At 36.6% G+C, this 22,533-nt stretch overlaps 1 protein-coding gene across 2 annotated transcripts in view; it reads left to right on the top strand.

Moving 5' to 3' along the window:
• Positions 1–2,260: 2,260 nt before the first annotated feature.
• LOC132148812 (transmembrane protein 104-like) overlaps positions 2,261–22,533 on the top strand; it is a 44,334-nt gene continuing 24,061 nt past the window's right edge. Inside the window, exons 1-8 of one of the 2 annotated variants that reach the window (XM_059557530.1) lie at positions 2,261–2,514; positions 2,739–2,827; positions 4,111–4,232; positions 6,493–6,574; positions 7,471–7,567; positions 7,676–7,756; positions 10,701–10,800; positions 11,046–11,142. In XM_059557530.1, the coding sequence (XP_059413513.1) occupies positions 2,783–2,827; positions 4,111–4,232; positions 6,493–6,574; positions 7,471–7,567; positions 7,676–7,756; positions 10,701–10,800; positions 11,046–11,142 (624 nt within the window). In that variant the 5' untranslated portion in view covers positions 2,261–2,514; positions 2,739–2,782. Of the gene's footprint in view, positions 2,528–2,738; positions 2,828–4,110; positions 4,233–6,492; positions 6,575–7,470; positions 7,568–7,675; positions 7,757–10,700; positions 10,801–11,045; positions 11,143–22,533 lie in introns of both variants that reach the window. The other variant, XM_059557532.1, reaches the window with a different exon arrangement.

Raw genomic sequence — 22,533 nt, 5'->3', positions numbered from 1 at the left:
CATCAAGCTATATTTTCATTCCATGAAGAAACTGCTTATTTCATTTATTGCTGATAATTCTGCTGCAGCCTGTAAAGAAACCATAATAGAATTGCTGATTTGATGTTCACGTAATGCTTCCTCTTTTTGTTTAACTAAAACGTGCATAGCAGGAAGGGCACTGAGGTTTCTTGATGAAGTAATCCTTTTCCCAATTGATCGCTGTAGTCTGTATTTAAGCATTATTATTATTCCTTTTGTGTTGCAAACGTACTGTTAAGATTGATATCAGAAAGCCTGCACCAAGAATTCACTGTAGAGATCGAGTGTTTGCCTCTGCTGTTTTTAAAATGAATTCTAGGGAGTTAATAACTAAAATGCCTTAGTTAGTGGTGTTATTGATATGCACTTTCTCTTATAAGGACTGTCTGGTTCCCCCTCAAAGATGGGAATCTAGTGAAGTTATGAAGGCTGTTTTTGTACATGGTAATCTAATTAATTACCATGAGAGAAACCGATTTTTCTTTAATGAATTTAAATTTAACAATGAGTATAATTTTAGCAAAGCAAACTAATCTGCGTCAATGGCATGTAATTTGGTAAGATTCTCCAGGAGGGCAGTGTTAGTGAGTCCCGCTTAACTTAAAATAGTAAAATGACATTTGATTTCAAGAATAATGTAATTTGAAGTATGTCATTCTATGTTGATGGGGCTTGGAATTTAGAAAAGGTCTCCCAAATCTTTTCCCGGATTTTTAGTTGTTTTGATCGTGTTTTAACAGTTGTGCTTTTAAATGCCTGTTTAAGCAATATGCATGTTCATCTCTATCAATGGCAGTTGCATCTTAAGGTTTCTTCTCTCATCATTAAACACTAGCTCTGACAATCTCATCTCCACCCTCTAGGGTTTTTAGTTTTTAACATTTAGAGGTATTTCACAGATTTGGTAAGCAACCCTGTTAGAAATTTAATTCAAAAGAACAAGTTTAACCTTAAAAAAAAAAGTAAGTTGTGTAGTCTGATTCTAAAATCATGCTGTATTTATAAATATTTGTAATTCGTTATCTAAAACTGTCAAATGGAAAAACCTCAGTTTCTAAATGATAAATGCACTGATGCATTTGTTCCTGTTACTGTAATAACAATATGCTGCCAAGCAGACCGGTGTTCAAACAAAACCCTATCCTTTTTAGTTTTTTTTTTAGTTTTTGAATTTTATTTAAAATTGATTTAAGTATTTTTGTTTAAGTGTTTAATATACTTTTATTTAATATTTTGTTTTGTGCACGTGCACAAAGATTTTTTTTTAGACTTTAAAAGTTTTTCCTTTTGCTTTCTTTTTGTTTTAAAGAATTTTATTTGATTTTAATTTAGACATTTTGCGATGGAGAAATGCATTTAGCTTATGATTTTCAGAAAGTCTGCTGAAGCATTATTAGGTTTTCCTCACCCTTCCCACTCCTCAGTTTGGATGTAGACTTGTTTTCCACTAATCACTTTTTTTTTATTCTTTGAATGGGGAAATAAACATTTTCTGTCAAATTATAACAAAGTCTGGTCTCTGATTTTTTTTTTTAAATATATTTTTAATTCCTTTAGCAGTCTACATGTTGACCTCATCCTAATTGTCTAGACCTAAACTGTCTCAAAAATGTATGCAGTTTTGCACAAATGCATTAATGGTGTTAATGCTCAATTAAAGGGATAGTTCACCCAAAAATTAAAATTCTGTCATTTACTCACCCTCGTGTCGTTCCAAACCTGTAGGAGTTGTTTTCTTATGGTGAACATAAAAGATATTTTGAAGATTGCTTGTAATGAAATAGTTGGTGGTTCCCATTTACTTCCATAGTATTTTTTCCCCCCTACTATAGAAAGTCAATGGGCACCACCAACTGTTTGATTGAGGTTTGGAACGACATGGGTGAGTAAATGATGACAGAGTTTGCATTTTTGGGTGAACTATCCCTTTAATCTTGTCAGTCTGAAAACTGGTGTAATAATGCTGAAAATACAGTTTTGCCACCACAATAATAATCTACACTTTAGTAAAAGAGAAAACAGCTTCACAATATCACACTTTTTTTTTTTTAAATAAATTCTGCATCTTTGCAGAAATAAATTTAGACATTGAGTATGTGACTTTAAAAACATTTAAAAATCTCACCCTGATCAGATGTCTATGTCAGATATTTGCAAGAAAATGACACGGCGACTTTTTCATGAAACGTCACCACATCCAACCAATCAAGAAACACTTCCGATCTGCTAAGCCCCCACCTCCTTTTGCAACTGTTTCCTGCTGCCATCCTGCGTCTGTTCCACAGTCTATGGTCTGCTCTCTCATTTTAACGTTTTTCCCAACACAGGAGCTTATGCAGCCAGTATTAATGATCCGCTAATCAAACAATGAGGAGGACACGACGCGCTCCACTCTGCCATTGCGTCGCTAAACGTGAGGACGCCACAATAAAACTCGTGCGTTTCCAATAAACAACTTGGCTTGACAACCGGAGTCGCCTCGAACGGTGACAGGTGAGCCTTTTCAGTGAGTGACTTCACTGAAAAAAGTTTCTGTTAGAAATGTTATAACCATAATGAAACCGATATATTAAATCTGTCATATTCTGTGACAGCTGAGTGAATATAAATAGATCATAAACAACGGTTGACGCTAGTCATGTTACTCAGGCCTAGCATATTGCTCTTTGGACGAATTGTAGTGTATTGAGTATTAAAACAGTCTTTTCCTTCATCAGGGTGGCACACTTTCAGGTTTTAAAGTTGTGTTTCTCTCTTCGAGATGGCTGGGGGCATTACAGAAACAGGCGAGCCTTACTCACCATTTGTAAGTATTACATGAGTAGGTTTTGATTGACTATATTCTGTACACTCAGCTCTGTGTCTTGTGACAGTACCATAGTCCTGCAAGCTGTCAGATCTTGACATGTCATGCATGTGTCATGGTTTCTGTTGCTTCATGAAAAAAGTTCAAGACTAAGCTGTAATTTCTGACTGACACCGGTGAAATGTTGTTCTGTTTTAACCCTTTTTAGGATTTGATAACAAGATAATATAAGTTATAAGTTAAGGTGCCTTTATGTCCCTGTAAGTCATGTGATTCGAACCGCTCACGTTGTATTACTCGTTTAAAGAGGAAATGAAAGCTCAGGAAACAGGAGAAACGTGTGTGAATGGTTCAGATCAGCAGAAACCAGCCAGCACATGATCCAAACTCGTGTTTTTGGCACATTCGCCTTGTGGTTCACTTTAACTCATTTGCCCATTGAACAATTTGGTAACATGGCTGGTAATTTGTACAGAGTCATTGTGTTAAATGTATCTTTAACTTAGACTAACAGTCAAAGAGTAAAACCTGTCGAAGTCCGTTTCTCATGATTAAAATAAAAGGTAATTGTGACTTATCTCACAATTCTGTCTTTTTTTTTCTTGCAATTCTGAGAAAAGTCAGAATTAATTCTGTGGCAGAAACAAAAACCAAATTGCGAGATTTCAATTTAGAAATTCTGAGAAAAGGTCAGAATTATGAGATAAAAAAAAAAAAAAATCAAACTGTGGTTACCAAAAGAATTATACAAATTTAATTAAAAACCATTTTAACTAAACTAGCTTTAAGACCCACATTTAATTTGAAATCTCTTCGAAAAGAATCCTCTTGAAATAAGCTGAAATAAATCAATAAGTTACAGGAAGGTACATAATGTATCAGCTTAAGTGTGCATTATGTCTGTTATCTGCTTTGTTTTGTTCACACTGGTTAATTGGAAGTATTTTTTTAAGATGACAAGGGAATAAGGGAAGTGCTCACCAGTTTATAATCAAATTAACAGTACATTTTGTAAGTCAAGCTCATTACTAATTTACCGTAGACTATATTGATTTATATGTGACTTGGGCACTCAAGTGGGAGAAAGTGCAGTGCATTTAAAATGAGTTATTACATACATCAGCTTATTGAATCGCATGATGGTGAAACTTTCCAGACACATCCTCTTTGCAAGGAGCAAGAGAACATAGACAGATAATGTGGGATAAAACTTGAGTGCCTCTTATGAATGCATCTTTTTCTTTTGAATATGCTATTGATGTGCTTGTTATGTGTTCATGTAGGTTGGCCTGGTGTACATGTTCAATCTAATTGTTGGCACTGGTGCCCTGACCATGCCCAAGGCCTTTGCAGCAGCTGGTTGGGTTGTCAGCGTCTCCCTCATCACATTTTTGGCTTTTATGAGGTATGTTCACAATGAATTTTGGATTTTGTTGTATCTCTATTGTTGTTAAATCCTGTTAGTTGTTTTGGTGGTGAGCCATGTAAACCAACGTTGAGCCTTTTTAGTTTCGGAGAAGTGCATTAAGGCCATTTCACACCAATACCAAGATAACTTTGACCATAACAGTTTGCGTCCACACCGAAGCATGACAATGTTATGTTTATTATAAGCATGCTACAGTTTTGTCCTCTGCTGGTTTAAACGCTCGAGCACTTAAGAGCAGGATGGATTCTGATTGACTGTCAAAGTTTTTATTCATTAGTCGGGAAAAAATAATTCATAAAATGGTATCAGTGATGTAATTCTTCAGTGGCATTATCGTTATAGTTGTGGTGTGGACTTCACTATTCTCACAAACTTAGAACGATAATTAAAACCTTTAATGATGTGATAAACTAGGCGTCACATTGACAAAGCATTAGTAAATATTACACACTCACAATAATAATGGGATCAATGATTCAATCAAATGATTACTATGCACTTAGAGTATGAGTATTGCATCTTATGTACAAATTTAGAGAATAAGTGGTAAGGTATTTGTCATTTTTAACACTGAACTTAAAGACACAAAAGAAAAGGGGTAAAGACACAGTCACAAGCACAGCTTTTCTGATGTATATTTTGCGTACTAACTGAACATCAAGAACTATTGTGTACTGGTCTAAATGCACTCATGTGTGTGTACAAATGATGCTATTTAAACAGCTTGTAACTCACAGAGAGCTTATAAAATATGTAAAGTCAAACAGCACCAGGAAATTCCTCTGTTGCATACATCACATCCTGGTTCATTTAGACCTCTTTGGTTCATGTTGCATTTATATTTCAGTCAAACCGCACCAGAGTTTGGAAGCTTGTTTCATGTGCACCAAAGTTGAGATGTAAGTGTTATTGAACTGCACTAACAGAGCAGTCTCAGCAGAGTTTGTTTGAATCAAACCGAACCTGACAAGTGTAAACGCACCCTATAAGGCATTGCAAAAATGGGTCCGAAAATAAAGCTCTGAGAGAAGCTCTAGCAGTATATGTTTTCAGAAACCACATGGTTTGTGTCTTTTTTTTTTGTTGTTGCTGTTTTCTTATTGTGAGTCTTAAGTGCATGCCTCGCTGCTTGTCAAGGCTGCTATAGGTTATTTTCTTACATATCAGGTTTAGGAGGCTGTGCGTATTAGATTTCCATTGATATTCTTTATGGTGGTTTGCCAAATAGGGTTAGAATGGGTCTCCTATTTGCATGTTGTTAGGGCATGAATTTGAGAAGTGTAATTCTCTTCCTCATCTTGTGTGTAGAGCACACCATGTCTTTTTTAGCTCTTTCTTGCATGTGATTTCTCTCTGTCACTCGCTCATCTTTAGCTGATCTCTCAACCCTGTTACCGCTGGTGCTGGTGCTGGTGCTGGGGCAATCAAAGCACATTTATCACCTCTGCCAACCTGCCAGCTGTCTGAGTCACTGACACAGCCCAGGGGAGAGTTATGAGTGTTGGAGCTGTATATTAATGAAAGAGCCCTGACAGCAGTGGTCTTAAGAACAGGTTATAGGAGGAGATGGACGTAGTGTATATGACATTCAGTTTTGCATATTGTGCTCTAGGGTTGAATGCTGTAGTTAAAAGTCTGTGTGTTTGTGTGTATAATTATTAGGGCTGCATGATAAATCACATGCGATATTTAATGCGCATCTTGTGCATGATATCACATGGAGCAGCATTTACTACACAGAGCCGTTGTTCAAAGACAAGCTGCGCAAAACATGCACAAAATATGATGGTGGTTTGGCGCAGCTTGTCAGTGAGCAACGGCTCTGTGTAGTAAATGCTGCTCCATGTGAAATCACGCACATGTAGAGATTTACCGCTAATTTCAGAACCGGCTTTACTGACAAAATGCATATTAAATATCGCATGCGATTTCTCGTGCAGCCCTAATAATGATGCATAAAAATGTGTACGACTTTTATTCAAATTTTATTTTCTGCTTGAAGCTGATCATATCTGTTGTTATTCTTTCCCCACTTACAAAGCCAGCACAACATAAAAGTTGAGAAAGTGGGGAAAGAGATTGCATTGAGTTTTTGTTTAGTGTTTAAAAATGTGTGTTTTTTTAATGTTGTCTTTTTAAGGCTTTTCTTTCTGAGACCAGCCAGTGGCATGTCTCCTGTATTGTGTTTTTCCTTGTTCTTATTTTTTAAGATTTTTTGACTCTTGTCTTCTCTCAGTTTCATGACCACCACGTTTGTTATTGAAGCCATGGCTGCTGCCAATGCCCAGCTGCGCTGGAAGAGGAGGGAACAGGAAGAGGTTAGTGACTGCATGAGTTTAATGCCAGCTCTACCCTGAACATTGTTCTTATTCAGTCTCTTATTCATATTCTTAATCATGCACCACGTCCCACTGCAGGTAATCAAGCCAGAAAGCCAACGAAACTTTGAACAACCCTATCAGTGAATGAAAAGGGGCAATTCAGGGCAGAAATACTAAAATAGAGCTATTATGTGTAGAAGAAGACTCAGAATGAGGCCACTGCTGAGTACATGTCTAGTCTGTTTTACCATTACAAATACAATATAGAAAACCTCTCTCACAAACAATCTTAGCCTATAAAACTTTAAAAGCAAAATGTTTATATTTATATTTAATGAATGATTCCTTAAAAGGACAGGTCACCAAAAATGAAGATGTTATCATTTACTCTTCCTCATGTTGTTTCAAACCTGTAAGCTATTACAATCACAAAGGAAGTTAGGCTGAATGTTCACCATACAAATGGAAATCAAAGGGGATGAGTGTTGAACAGCTTTAAAAATAGCCAAAAAATATATTTATATTTATTTATTCCTGTGACGCATCATTACTCCAGTCTTCAGTGTCACATGATCCTTCAGAAATCATTCCGATATGCTGCTTGATTTGCTGCTCAGTGTTGTTGAAAACTTTTGTGCTGCTTAATGTTTTTTTGTGTAAACCGTGATGCATTTCTTTCAGGATTCTTTAGGGCATAGAAAGTTCAAAGCAACAGTAACAGTAAAGACATTTATAATTTTGCAAAAGATTTTTCTCAATTTTATCCACCCTTGCCTAAATTAAAATATTCAGTTCTTTCAAAAGAAATTACAGACCCCAAACTTTTTTGGTTTTTGGTTGTAAGCATGTTTTATAATTAAACTAACCATATTTGTGGTCACAACCATTTGAAGATTAATGAGAGTGACTCCAGCTCGGACTATTCGGATGATGAGGATGTTATCCGGGGACGTTCAGAACCCGTCGAGACGCGGCCCATTCTCTCTGTCCGTAAGTGCTGTTCGTATTGCTTTGCGTCTTTGTCAATATAATTGTTTGCAGTGTTACTCAAGATCAGACTCTTAAGATCACTGTTGGTTTTGTCATCTGATATAACAGAGCGTGCCGCGAATATAGACCACTTTGACATTGTCGAGAGAGTCGAGATGGGACAAATGGCCTCCATGTTTTTTAATAAAGGTAAGAGTTCTTGCATCCATTATGCACTACAGTGTTATCCTCAGTTAAGACATTAAGCTTTATAAGGCTATTAAACAGGCTTTAAAAGTTGGCTTCCGAAGGTCAAGTTTTCCTGGAATCTTCAGTCAGAGTTTACAAGTTTATTGGCTGCTAATGAAGTGTAATTAGAACTAGTTCAATTACTTTTGGTTGTAATTACCTCACTCTAGATCTGTTATCTACTCTAATGTAAGGAAAGGGGAGGCTTGCTCAAAGATGGAGAACCCAGGTAATGAGAATCTTATGATGAATACGAAGAAGACGTTCACCTTGAACTACGGACCAAGGTGTCATTTATACAGATTCCTATTTTCAGGATTCTTACCCTCCCAAGCATCATTTCACTAGCGGCGCTACGCAAAGGCTGACTCAGCAGTGCCCAGAGCAGCCTGGTAATATCTCAACAGCATTGCTTTTGGCGTCTTTTCCAACCATCAAGCAAAGGACGGATATTAGAAATGGTTTGCTGCACTGTTCCACACAAGGTTGGAAATTTAACTGGGGCTTGGGGCAAAAATGAAACTAAAATGAACAAAAATACTGACAAATTCGAGATAGGGGGTACAAATGCCTCCATACAATTAAACTGGAGTTCAAAATTAGAGAACAGTCTATAAATACAATCTATACATGTTTTATTACAAAAGCAGTAAACAACAATAATGATTTGTCATAATGCAGCTTTGTAATAAGTAAATTATATAACAAGAATTCATATGCTTTATGTAGGCTATTTACACCAAACAGCATTATGCAGTTGTTGTATAAATGTGCCTCAATCAATGCAGCTTCTGTACTACTTTTTTTCCAGTAGAAATGTCTTTGAAAGAATTTTATTGGCAGTAGTCTATATTATTCAGTTAGGAAGGGAAATGTAAAAATTGACCATACAGGAGTAAAAAAAAAAAAATGCCCTGGAAATCAATTCCAGGTGGCGAACATGGAAAGTTAATTTCTGACCCTGTCCCGTAGGTCCACAGCATGTGATGGCAAACAGCACCCACTAGGTGGCGCACTCGTCACACTCTCCAACAAACCAGTGCTGCACGCACTTACTTTTGGTGAACACTAACACACTCTTGGACCTTCAAGGCTTTGTGTTTTCTCAGCACGGACGTCACATGTTCGCCCTGTCGACTCTTCGTTATTCTATTAAGCATAATGTGTTAAAATCGCTCACTGCACCCTGACCTTTCCCAGCACAGAATGGAGTTATGTGTTCTCTTTGGAGGAGCACTTGGGAGAAGCTAATGACTACCTGAGCAGGATAGCAGACTCTCATCAGGAATGCATTAAATGGAAGCGTAACTCACAGTAAAGGAGATTAGTTTAGTTCGTGTTGACTGTAGCTTTAAATATAATACTCATTTGCCCTCCTGTCTTTTTACTGCTAGTGCAATTGCTAAACGCAACCTTTGTAATGGGGTGATCAATCGATGAGCTGCCATTCAGAGGCAAGAAACCACCAAAATCAACTGTAGTTTGAATGTTGAATGGACTTTATGATTGTTGAGGCAGGTGGGAGGTTGTTTCTAGAGAAAACACAATCAGGGACTATTTGGTTGGAGTTAACGTGGAATGTGAGTCCGCTCTGGTTTGAAATTAATAACAGGAATCCTGGCTTTCTGCGTTTTATCATTGCACAGATTTCTTGATGGTTAATCAGGGGTGTTCACAGTGACTGTAATCTTCCCACTGACGGGTCGATTAGAAGGCAGCTTCGGATAATGTCGCTGAGGAGATAGATTAGTTCATGATTGATTTTGTTTTTAGGTGTGCTTGCTAAGACTATTAATTTTGGCACACGATGGGGATTTTTTTCAATCAAAACCCCTAACCATAATTTGTTAAATCTGTTGCATAAATTGTCTTGCACTGTTTATGCTACACGCATGATTGATAGCTTAAATCATGCATCTCATGAAGAAGTGTGCTGCAACTTTTCAAAGTGATTAGACTTACGATTTTCAGCAGGTGGATAGAGCTAGATTAAAATCCCATAGACTTGAGTTGAAGGAAGAACCTGAGCCATATTTATTTAATTTTGCGCATGATCACTTTTTCCATTTTTTTTGTGTTTGAATTTACATGTATTTAAAAGACTAGTGTAGAATTATAATATATATGCCTTTCATTGGTTGTCAGCCATAACATGAAAATAATTGTTAGCAAATTTTATTTATCATTGCATCTCTTTATTACATTTAAATGTACATATGCTTCATAAAGTTTGGATTTTTATTCTGAGAAACTGCTCAAAAAATAATATTGAAGCCTCAGTATTTCTATACTTCTAGTAACGGACTCACTTTTTCTCTTTTATAAATTGTAAAATAAGCACTTCACCTGACTTGGTGTTCATAATTCCTCATGTTTTCTGCCAGGTTTTTAACACTCATCTTTGCAAAATGAACTGGAACTGGTTTAAAAAATGATATTCTTAATTAACCTCAATATTTCAACATTTAAAGTAACATGCAAGTAACATTTAATGATCTTGTTGGACCGTTCAAGATCCTCGTAGGAGCTTCGGTGATGATGAATGTGTGGTATGGTAAGCCCATGTGTTTCCTCTTGAATGCTCTCCATCTCATCTCCAACTGGCAGGGACTGAGTGATGGATGGATGGAGGAACAGGTGAAGAGGAGTGTGGGGTTAATGAAGAGAAGAGCAGGGGGGAATTTCGTAATGAAGTGCTTGCTTTTTTAATTAGGATGATTTATACGGCTGTTATGTGGCTCCATGTGTTTAGTGAGTAAAGAGTGTTGGGGATGAACAACATCAGAGCAATCTTCTAGGGATTGATGCCACCCATCTTCATGTTCAGTCAACATCTCCACCTGTTTGTGTTTGAAGTGATGCTTTATGTAAAGCCATGAATCTTTAGATGATGCTTCTTTCGCAGTTGGCGTCAACATGTTCTACATCTGTCTCATCGTGTACCTGTATGGAGACCTGGCCATTTATGCTGCTGCTGTACCGGTGTCATTGATGGAGGTTGCATGGTGAGGTCATCTTTCATTGAACCTGTCTGCTCTACTCACAAGAACAAATGTCTAGCTGTTTTTTCGGTCTGTCCTGAATCCACAGACACTGTAGCATTTACTCAATACTGTAGGCCTTTAGAGTTTGAATATGTCTTTTAGTTTTCCTGGTTCAAGGGTGTTTTTATATATATATATACTTTATAATACTTTTGAAATCGATTTTTAAGAGGTCAGAAGTGTCTTAATTGTTTGCGTTCTCGCAGTGGGAATCACTCGTGCAGTGCTGGGAGTGTGAAATACAACGACACCGATTCGTGCTGGGGTCCTGTAAGACGCAAAGACGCCTACAGAGTGTTTCTGGTGAGTGCAGCTGTGCCGGTTACAGACACAGTCAAACACAAGCACCTCGTTGGCAGCACTTTTGTCTCGGCAGGGTGCTGGACTCACACTGGCTGAAGGCTGGAGGTAAGAAAGACAGATGAGACACTTAATACTTCTGCGTAATCTCTGTGGACTCCTCGCCCAACGTGTACCAGGAGGCTCTTGAGTGCCCTTGAAATTCAGGTAGAGCTACAGCAAAAGACACCGGTGTGATTTCCTCCTTGGCTTTAGCATCCCAACAGTGATTGATGTGCTCATTCATTCATTCCGCTCTTCTCCTTCATAACTAGAAATGAGAGAAGTGGCTGTCACGTCTGCCAATAAAAAGCATTGTTTCAAGTTTTTTTTTTTTTATACATCGCATGGATAAGCCTCTTTCTGCATGTTAACCACAGGACATTATGCTGATTTTAGAATATGTGCCAATATGTGCTTGCTTTAAAGATAAGGAGCTTTTTTCCCCTTCGTGCTTGGTTTGGCATCTCGTGTTGAGTTTTAATATGAGGTCACGTGCCATGACTTTTTATGTTGTGTATCGGTTGTAATTGAGTTTAGTTTATTAGATTGTTTCTGCATGCAGGTATCTAGGATACTAGGAGGCATAACCCACATATTCTGTTCCCAAACTCTGAATCGTTTGACTAGAAGACCATCTTTCAATTTCCTTCTGGACATGCCTTTAAATAAATCATCATCTTTTTTTGTTTTTTGATGAAAGATTAATCCTCCCAGCTTATGAACTGAGTGCCACTGCGGCGGTTTTGTTCCTCTCACCTTCATCTCCAACTGTCTCTGTTGTGGTGATAGAGGAAAATTGACCAGTTTTGAGTTTGGGGAATGTCCGTAGGGCCCAACTGTCTGAGCCACCAACTTTATGAGCTTTATCAGACCAGGTAAATCTGTGCCACAGGATGCAATACAAAAATAAAAGCAATACAAAAAAAATTTAATAAAATAAAAATCTTATTCTTGCAATTGTAATATAAAAAAAAGTTATAAAATTTAAATAAAAATTGTATTATTAAATTGCTGTTATTAAATTGCTGTTGTAATTGAATTTGGTTTCTTCTGATTAAAAATAAATAAATAAAATTGTGTCTGGAAAGAAAGATTTTCAGCACTTTATGAGATTAATGTGAAGAAACTTTTTCTGCATTACAGTAATGCGATTTTTGGGGCAATGTGTTTATTTATCATGAACATAAAAATGGCAACAAATCCCAAATCTGATTGGTTCTAAAAATAGAATGATTATTATTTATTTTTTGTCTAAACTAATATTTCTTATTTTTTTTTTTATTGAGGTGAAAAATAAGGCAGGTATGTTTTTTTTTGTGAGATTCACACTTTTAAGACTGCGATCAAATTTACCTCAGCAAAATTAAACGCGCATCGGTGCTTCAGTGTTTTAACATGACCACAAAAATGTCAGGTCACATTTGCATGCAAATGACTGACATTTACACACATCCACCATCCACTTTGTTTTCAGGTTTGTCTTATACCTGAGCTTGTCGAACACTTAACTCATGTCAGTTTATCACTTTTTAATCATGTTGTTAATTAGCAGTTCCTCACTGACACTACATTTCTTTCAAAGCAAGTTAGTGAGAGTCTAACCAGAGTTACTTATTTGGCCTTGCATTCTAGATCAGTGCTGATCATACAAATCTATCTCCCAGTCGATTAAGAAAACTGCTGCTGAGACATAGCACGAAGCTATTACAGGCGCCATGATGTGAGAAAAATAAGGAGATCTAACAGTTTCACCTGTTATTATATCTTCAATCTTCAGAAATGCATTCATGACAATATTCCACATTACTGAACTGTATCTAAGTGCCCATATGCCCTTTTAACATGTTTGAATATATTCCTAGATGATCTTACTTTTTAAAACCTGCCCTGAAAAAATAGTGAATTATGACCCTACAGCTATAGATCAGATGTGTTCGTTTTTTCCTGTGTTTTGACTTTGAATTGAAGCTGTACGTGGTCTGCCTGAGAATATTTGAGAGCGATGGTCAGTTGTATCCCCTCGTGGCCAGCAGGATTGATGTTTGACACATTAGTGCAGCCTCATGGCATAAGCTTTTGAAAAGAAAAAAGAAAAGATTTAAGAGGGATATTTTCCCTTCACATAACACCTTGCCTCACTATAATCCCTGAGTGGGTGGCAGACCGTGACACGGTTCTTTCTCTACCTGTGACACACAAAGAGGGATGTTATGGATGTCTTTCTTTAGAGGAATGCGGCGTAGGAATGGAGTGTACTGGACTAAAGACTCTCAAACTGCGTGTCTCAGCAAAGGCCTTTATAGCTGTTGTACTGCTTAACAGCCATTCACGCCTAATACAACACAACCGTACATTGTGTAAAACTTCCTGCCTCAGCAAAGCAAGACATCAGTGTCTTTATTCTGACATGTATAGTAGGGATGGATGACTTGGTTGTCTTTGGTTTTTATTTGATTTTTAAATTAGTGGTGCTTTAACCGGTTTAATGGATGCTAATGGAACCAGCTGTGATTGGTGCTATAAAACTGAGCAGTTTCTGGTTTAAGATCATGCCTTTTAAAACACAATGCCAAGCAAATTCACCTCTTTCAACAAACTCCAAAATGCTTTCACATAAAAATTTACATTTTATAATTTACTCCCACTCATGTCTTTGCAAATATTTTGTGTTCCACATTAAAAAAAATGTTTGAGGAATATGTCTGTTTTAGTATAATATATAGTATTGAATATAAAGTATAACACTAAAAATGTCTCTCTCTATGCTTTTTATGTGACCCGATTTAACCTACTTCTGAATAATTTATTCATTGGAAATTAATATTGGAAGGGACTTCATCCATCAGGACTTGATTTGGTCATGAAATGTCAGACTATGGTTTAACTGATATATAATTTTTTTCCATGCCTTCACTGATTTGTTTCATAAGTAACAGAAGTCATTTTGTATGAAGAGAAACATTTAATGATCTTTGAAATGACCTTTATATACTTTTATTTATATTTTAATAGTTTTATATTAACAGTACATTTGCCAGCCATATGTAATGTATATTTTTAATTAAAATATAAATAAAAGTAAGATTGCTAATATAATAATTATAATAATAATAATAAATTCAGGACTTATTATATAAATATATTCACTGAAATAATAATCGTTCACAATAGGATCTGGGGCGGTTATGTAATTATTACATTTATGATCCATTTTGCACTCCATGTTTTCTGATTCATGGCACATCGGTTTTCATAATAAACAGTGTGTATGTAACATTGTGTGCTTAATTAATTTTTGTTCTCTTCTCATCTCTTTTCTCTCTTTTAAGCGTTAAGTAGATCACTGCAGCCAGTCACTCTTTTATCCTATCATTATAATAAATGAAACTATTACAGCACTTGCCGTTCTAGCAGCACTGCAAACAAAGAGCTATTTTTGAACTCTGGCTCAACAGCGGTCCCTAAGCAATGCTATATTTTTAAAGTCCGAGACGGATGAAAATCTGAAAATATCAGGGCTGTGGTACAAGGGCACAAAAACGGCATTTCAAAGCAAAATATTAGTCATTTCTCTACCCTTAATGAAGCAGTTTTGTCAATTGTGAAAGACTTGGGTAGATCCATTGGGGTTGTCTGAAACTGCTATGGCTAAGGCTGAATGTTTTTGTTGCCTGTAAAGTAAGAAAGGCCTGTCTGCCCGTCAAGCGGCAGCTTTGATCAGTAGTAAAGATCCACACTGTGTCATGTACACTGCAAACTGTTAAGAAGATCAGTAGACTGAGACTTCATCTGCTGTCGATTCACTTCAGTGTCCGCTTTAAAGAGCTTTTTAAAGAACTAAACTATCTGTTCAGGCTTTAATGGCATCTGATCACAAGGCACTCTTTTGACCGAAACGTCATACAAGCACTCGAAAGTTTAAAAGATATACTGGAGTTCAAGACACTGTTGATTTAATTTAGGGAATGTATCGAGAGTCTTCTGTGCATCTGCTTATGTATGGAAGGGATATTGTGGAGCGAGGCTTTAAATTATATCAAGGACAGGAAGGTGTCCTCCTTTTGCTCATTGGGCTGGTAATTATTCTGAAGGGGAAGCTGGATTAATGGCTGTACATGATCACCTTTTTTCTATGGGGCCTTGTTAAATGAACTCATTTCCTTAACCATCTTGATCTTGAGCTTGCTCATAAGCTACATTTCTCAATGTCTCAATCTCACTGATCACTACAAACCAGCAGATTCTTGTGGCATAAACAAAGTCACAGTCAAGTGACCTGAATCATATTTTATTTTCACCATCTTGGTGTTTTCATACAACTTGTGACACAAAGAATGATCACAAAGAGTCCTAAACAAAGCTGGTTAATTTGACTTTTACGGCAATATTGTAAACCTTTGAGAACTCAAGTTGTCAGCAGTAGATTTGGGTTTTGCAGCTCTCCTGGAGAAAGCTCTTAGTGTAGATGGCTCTGCAGGAATAAGACGACGCAGATGGTTTGGTGGATATTAGCACAGCAGGCCGAGGAGCTTGAGCAGTGGCCCACCAGGGGAAGAGTCCTCTCTCTAATCCACAATGGGATCATCGTGCCAGTGCAAACACTGGCTGACCCACACTCACTGTGCTGGTTCTTGCTAAACTAGGCAGGAGTTGTCTTGAGAGGACAGTGAAAAGATGTGGCAGGTAAACTTACAGGGAAGTAAATGGAGATAAAACAAACTCAGCCTTGGGTTAAGATCATGATATACCACGTCTGTAGCGAACTTGATAGCTCTTTATATCTTCTGTAGGATATGCAAGGATGAGTCTGTCACAATGCTGTAAACATTGCTGTAGTTGATGTCACAGCGACAGCTCTGGTCCCAAATGCTGTTTAGTATCCCACAGCTGTGGCCCATGTTTTAGTGTGTCTCGTTTTATTAGCCGAGTTAAAAGAAAAATCCCAAAGATTTACACTGAAGAGCCTGAAATATCATAGAGATTTTTATCAGTAAGTGAGCCAGAGCGTCCTGCAACACCCAACATTCCATTCAAAGTTTGTGTCTAGTGTTCATTCAGGTCTTCTTCTATATTATTCTGCTGTAGCCTGTTATTATAATTACTTAATTTCCCATTAGTCCATTTCTGCATGCTTAACTTCAGTCCACTGAACAGCTTGTGTGTTCACCGGGAGTTTCCTGCTGGGTACGATATTGTTCTTGGGTTGGAAAAGCTGGTTATCTGGTCCAAGGACATGGCGGAGTGATGTAATGGTCATCCTCGGTGGGTGTCAGGACGAAGCTGGACGTGATTTCCATGAAATGAAATCCTCAAGCACAACCGATGTCTCATTATTAAAACATCCTTCTGTATGTCACCCTGAACACACAAACTACTTGTTTGACCTTCATACCTCATGTTTGGTGCCTGACTGTTGTTCAAGAGCGTTTTAGATTTACAAATGTATTTGTAGTAGTTTGGTTGGTGGATTTTTTTTTTTTTATATATATATATATACGTGAGCTTTACTTTGTTGGATATTGTCCTTTATTATTATTATTATTATTATTATTATTATTATTATTATTATTATTATTATTATTATTATTATTATTATTATTAATTCACTCATAGTCTCCAGCACTGACCTGGCATTTTCTTTTTAAAATATCATTAAGTCCCTGACTGCTTTAGATTATTGGGAAGGTCTGAATTATATTTTTAAAAGAAAGTTACATTAGATTAAAATGAAATGAAAATGACAGACTCTTCCCACTCTATTGCCAGTTCTGAATACATATTTATTTATTTATTTATTTATTTTTAAATATATTATTATTCAAGTTTGTCATACCTTCCACAAATTTAGTCCAGACTGAAACCGATTTCCTCCTTTTTCTTTGGCAAATGTAGTTAATATAATAATTATTTGGTGTTATATTTATTTGTAGTTTGTGTTATTGTGCATGTCTTTTCATCAAACTTTTTCTTCAGTTCAAATCACGCAAAATTATGTTTTAATGTTTGTTTGTTTTAAAGAAAAAAATTCCCCCCAAAATATGTGGGTGGAAACATAATTGTCTATTCTGTCATAATTTGTTCTAGGGCTTTAAAAGAGTATTAGAAACTAAATGTCAGTTTCATTGAGATAAATGTTTTAGGGTTATAAGTAACATACAGTAGTGTGGCTTTCATGACGTTTTTCTCCCACAAACCTAACTCTAACATTTTCTTTCCTTTTTTTTATCTTTACCCTTTATTTTATTATTTCCTTTTCTTCTCTTTTTATGTTCTTCTCTTTTCATTTTCTCTCTTTGTCCTTTTTTACTGTTTCACTTTCTTTTCTCCTTTCCTTTACTTTCCCATTGCCTTTCAGGTTACTTTTCCTTTTTTTTTTAATTTGGTTAAGTTTAGTTGTCTTCCTGCAGGGGTACTTAACATGGTGACGTGGCGTGAAAAGTCATGTCAGCCCCAATCTTAAAAAAACTCTATTTAGCTTCCGTTGAACTGGAACTGGTTACAAGAGAATAAGAGAAGTGCTATTGTGAACTTGACAGAGTATTACAAAGTCATGAGAATTAGACCTGCTCCTCGGTGGCTCCCGCTGTTATAGAAAGGTTTCGGTTTTGATACACACCACAGTTGCCAGAGTAATCATGCTGTAAATGACTCAAAACGGACGAATGGTTTCTTTTTAAAAATATAAAGACATTGTTTTTGGCCTTTGGGAGAGAGCTGTTGACCCATGAATAGTGGAGTAATGTAACTGTCCAGCCTTAATGAACACCACCGACTCACGACAAGCTCTTCCGTTGTGATTTATAGGCCTTGTGACCATTAGAAATACAGATTGTGTGATATGAATAGTGGTGGAAAGAGTACTTAGAAATTGTACTTAAGTAAATGTATCGCTACGTAGAACCGTGTGAATTGAAATGTGCCAGGAAAAAATAATGTGGGGAATTGGGTAAGGTTGGGCATCATTTGAATTTTTGAATTTTTGAACCTTGTCGATTCCTAAAGGTAAATAACAACAACAACAACAAAAAAAAATCTTAGATATCATTCACATTTATCTAACTCTTTTTGCAAAATGTTTCCTTGTTAGCTGAATACTGTGAATTAAAATCAACAGGCTAAAGAAGGATGTGTTTGCGTTTTTTACAGAAATGTATTTGACAAGCTTTATTTTTTTCTATAATATTTTTTCTGTATTTTCCTAATGACAGTTTTAGGATTGGTTTATACAAACACATAAGGCAGAATAGTGTTTAGCGCCCCGTAATGACCAATATCATCTCGTTTTGGAAATGAATAAAGCGTCCGGTCATACATAGACTATCTTGTTTCTTCGTCCATGTGCTCACACATCCGAAGCATGCACACAGAAAAAGTGATTTTAAATGCATCTGGTTGACAGATAAATCATGGTTGATCTATCAGCTATATGCACGTAAAATGCATGCTCTTTTGTATGTCAATAATTTGTTAATGTTGAGATTATTATAGTTTCTTACATTTAGTTTAATTGTACTGTTAAAGGGGCGATTTTTACCATTCAACTGAAATATGTGCATGTATTTTAGACGGTTACATTGTTTTTTTTTTCTCCATCCATGCCATAACTGCGTCCTTCTATCAGCCGACTGTACTGTAAGTACTGTAATGATAGTATTTGTAATTAGTTACTTTCCACCTCTAGATATGAATGAGTGAGGTGAGTTACACATATTCCAACAGACATATTGATCATATTTACAAGATTTTCCTTCAACCTGACTGGTCTTAGTTTTGAGCTTTTCAAACAACTAAACTTGGTTTGTGCCCAGGCTCAAATGTAAACCTATTAAGCTTCATGTCTTTTGTTAGTAAACAAAAAGAGAAAGAATTTGCCCAACAAATCTGTTGTGTGTGTGTGTGTGTGTGTGTGTGTTATTTTTTTTTTGTGAAGACAAGATCTTTTTGGGAAATGTTGTCATGGATAGAGAGAGACCAATAATCAAATTATTTCAAAGACAAAGAACAGCCATTGGTCTTTTGGCCTTTCCTACTGTCAGATTCAAGCAGAGAAAACCAATGAACACTCCAAAGAATCAGATATACAGCATTGATTTTAATCTTAATATGGAAATCTCCTGGGACGAACAAATATTCATGCTTTCTGTGAATGTAAAGAGCAATATGCAGAAAGATATCTTTCGACAGCTTTCAGCTTTCCTGGAGTTCTGGGCATATTTGCTGCTTTTTATGTTTGCACGGATAGTTTATTGAATCGTCCAAAATTATTGGGGAGAGACTGAATGAGCCAGAACTTGAACCGGCCTCCACTTATGAGATTTGAGGATCTCACCCCCCTGCACCATGGGTCTGATGCCTGAAAGTTTCTGATTTGTGCTAAATTTTGTAGAAGTTCATGTATGATATAATTTCAGGTCATGGCATTAGTGTCTTTGGAATGATCCTGTTATTAGGGCCCGAGCACCGATGTTGCGAGGATCCTCTTGGAATTGCTCCGTTTATTATTATTAGGGGCCAAGCACCGAAGGTGCGTAGGACCCTATTGTATTTGTTCCCGTTCTTATTATAAGGGGCCAAGCACCGAAGGTGCGTAGGCACCTATTGTAATCGTTGGCATTATTATTATTCTTCTTCCGCCGGAAGTCTATGGCAGCCCATAGAACCGATTGCGGGAAAGTTGTATAATTTGGCACACTGATAGAGGACAGTCCCAACATTAACTATAGCAAATTAGAAGTCTCTAACTCCAACTCTCTAGCGCCACCACTTGTCCAAACTTTCAATATTTTTATACTAATAACTTTTGAACCGTAAGCCAGAAAATGAAAATTTTTCCTTTGAATCCTTGGCTCAAGCCAAGTTGAATGATCCCCAAAATTCAGAAATCGCAAGGTTTAGTTTTTACGCTATTTTCAATTTCAAGTCCTAGACGGTTAGTCCGATTTTCCCAAAAATTGGCTCAGATCATCTTCAGACCATGCTGGCAAAAAGTTATGGAATTCAAGTTGATTCGTCCAACCGTTCTCGAATGACACGTGAACAAATTTGACGAAAGCACGCAAAAATGCACGTGAGGCTATATCTCGGCAACGGTTTGGCATATTGAGACCAAACTTGGTGTTAGTTATAATAAGCATGACCTGAGACTACCTGCAGCGTTTCAACACAGCGCCACCTAGTGGTCAGGAGATATGAAAAATGCATATTTTGGCTTATAACTTAATTGGTTTGGCTAAAAATCACACAACTGGTCTCTTTAGATTCATGTCGAAACATCAAATTTTGTCTGACCGCCAGGGACACACCCCTTAATGAAAACTCAAAACCTTCGCAAAATTTAACATCACAAAGGTCTTATGATGACCCTCACCAAATTCGAAGATAATCTGATTAAAACTGTAGGAGGAGAGCATCAAAGTACTAGGCATGGAAATGGCAAAAACTGCTCAAAAATCGTACAGGAAATTCAAAATAACTTACTTCCTGTTGGGTTTTGGATTTTGTACCAAGAGACTTTTTTGTAGGTAATGGTGTTACACGTGTGTACCGATTTTCATGCATGTACGTGAAACGTAGCTCGAGGCGCACTCCGTTTTAATTTAACAGGTGGCGCTATCGAGCCATTTTGCCACACCCACTTATGAAACCTATATCAGATGTAAATTTTCACCAGTTCTGATGTTGTGCAAAGTTTCGTGAGTTTTGGAGCATGTTTAGGCCCTCAAAAATGCGATTCATTTCGAAGAAGAAGAATTAAAGCTGCAAGCAGCGGTGAAAGGGCCCTCGCACCCGGGCTCACCGTCACCCAATGGCTGTTGGGAAACAGCAAACAGTAGGTGATATGCTTTTAAAGTGGATACTGTTAAATAAATGCATCAAATTCCCTTATATGTGCCATACTTCCTGCTACCAGTTGGTGGTGCTATGACTATAACTGGATATTGACATGTAGAAGTCCTCAGATCAGGACTCTTAACAAACATGTGAAGTTTGGGGCAGATTTCACATTGCATGTTTAAGTTAGTGTAAAACAAGTAATTTCCTGTTGCCAGCAGGTGGCGCTATATTTATAATAGAATATTGACCTTTAGTTATGCTCAGGCCAGGACTATTATAAAAAGTGTGAAGTTTGGGGCAGATTGGTTATTGTATGCATGAGTTACAACAACTTCCTGTTTCATAATATTAATAGCAAGCTTTAGCACTTACTAAGTGTTGCTAGCATATTTGAGAAATATTTAGCATGTTTAGCACACAAAGGTATATTTTACTGTGTTGCTAATAGAGCATAGTAAGTGTAAAACATCTTACTTCCTGTTGCCAGTAGGTGGCGCTATATGTATAACAAAATATGAATACGTAGATGTCTTCAGGTCAGGACTCTAAACAAACTTGTGAAGTTTGTGGCAGATCGGACATTGCTTGCCTGAGTTACAGCAACTTCCTCATTCACTGCATTATTAGCATGCTCCATCCAAAGTTTATTTATTTATTTTCACTTTTTTGGGATTTACATTAAACAAAAATTAGCCTACTTCTTTCTAAACAGCTTGAATAAAACCTGTTAATATTTATTTTAAACCACTGTAACTGTCTATAATCTAACAAACAAGTTATGAAAATAAGTGTGTACACCAGATAAATTGGACGATAAAGAAATTGCTAACAATAGTATAACAGAGCATTTTTTTTAGGTTTTTAGGCGATTAGATGCAGAAATGGACAAATCAAATGTAAAATAAAATGTCATCGATTTAATTAAATCTAGGTTAATTCTTGTTAGAGCAAAATAATAATAATAATAATAAATGAATACATACATAAAAAAGCAGTCAATTTAAGACCGAAGCAGCTGGTTAAATGAGGTCATGATCCACTTCAGATTTATTTCTCAACAATTTATGTTCATGTGGCTGTTTTCGTTTATATTCGCCACTCTATTATGTATTTTGAAATAATCGTTTGTACGACGAAAGGCAGAATCCTACAGCTCGAGATATCCATGTTATTTTGCAAGTCGCGCTTTCAAATAGTCTTTCACACTCTTGTTGTGTTATAATGGGTGGATTGTGTGCATTCGTGGTAATATTTTATTTTAAAAAGCTATTAAACCAGAATAAATTTTTGTTTAGAGCTTGTGACACTGTACGCGCTGATCGGAGGCAGTGATTTCAGATAGGCAGCCGCAAATATTTCATTTTCACACAAACAGTTCAAAAACATTTAGCTCTTGATGTGTTCTAATTGGTGGATTGTGTGATATTGCCGTAATATTTTATTTTTAAAAGCTATAAAACAAGAATAAATTCGTTTTTTGTGAGTTCGTGAAGCCACATGCTCGTGCTCAGAGTGGTG

The sequence above is a fragment of the Carassius carassius genome, chromosome 9 (assembly GCF_963082965.1).
Source record: "Carassius carassius chromosome 9, fCarCar2.1, whole genome shotgun sequence".
In the NCBI taxonomy this organism is placed as follows: Eukaryota; Metazoa; Chordata; class Actinopteri; order Cypriniformes; family Cyprinidae; genus Carassius; species Carassius carassius.
This window is presented reverse-complemented; position numbering and strand designations above follow the sequence as displayed.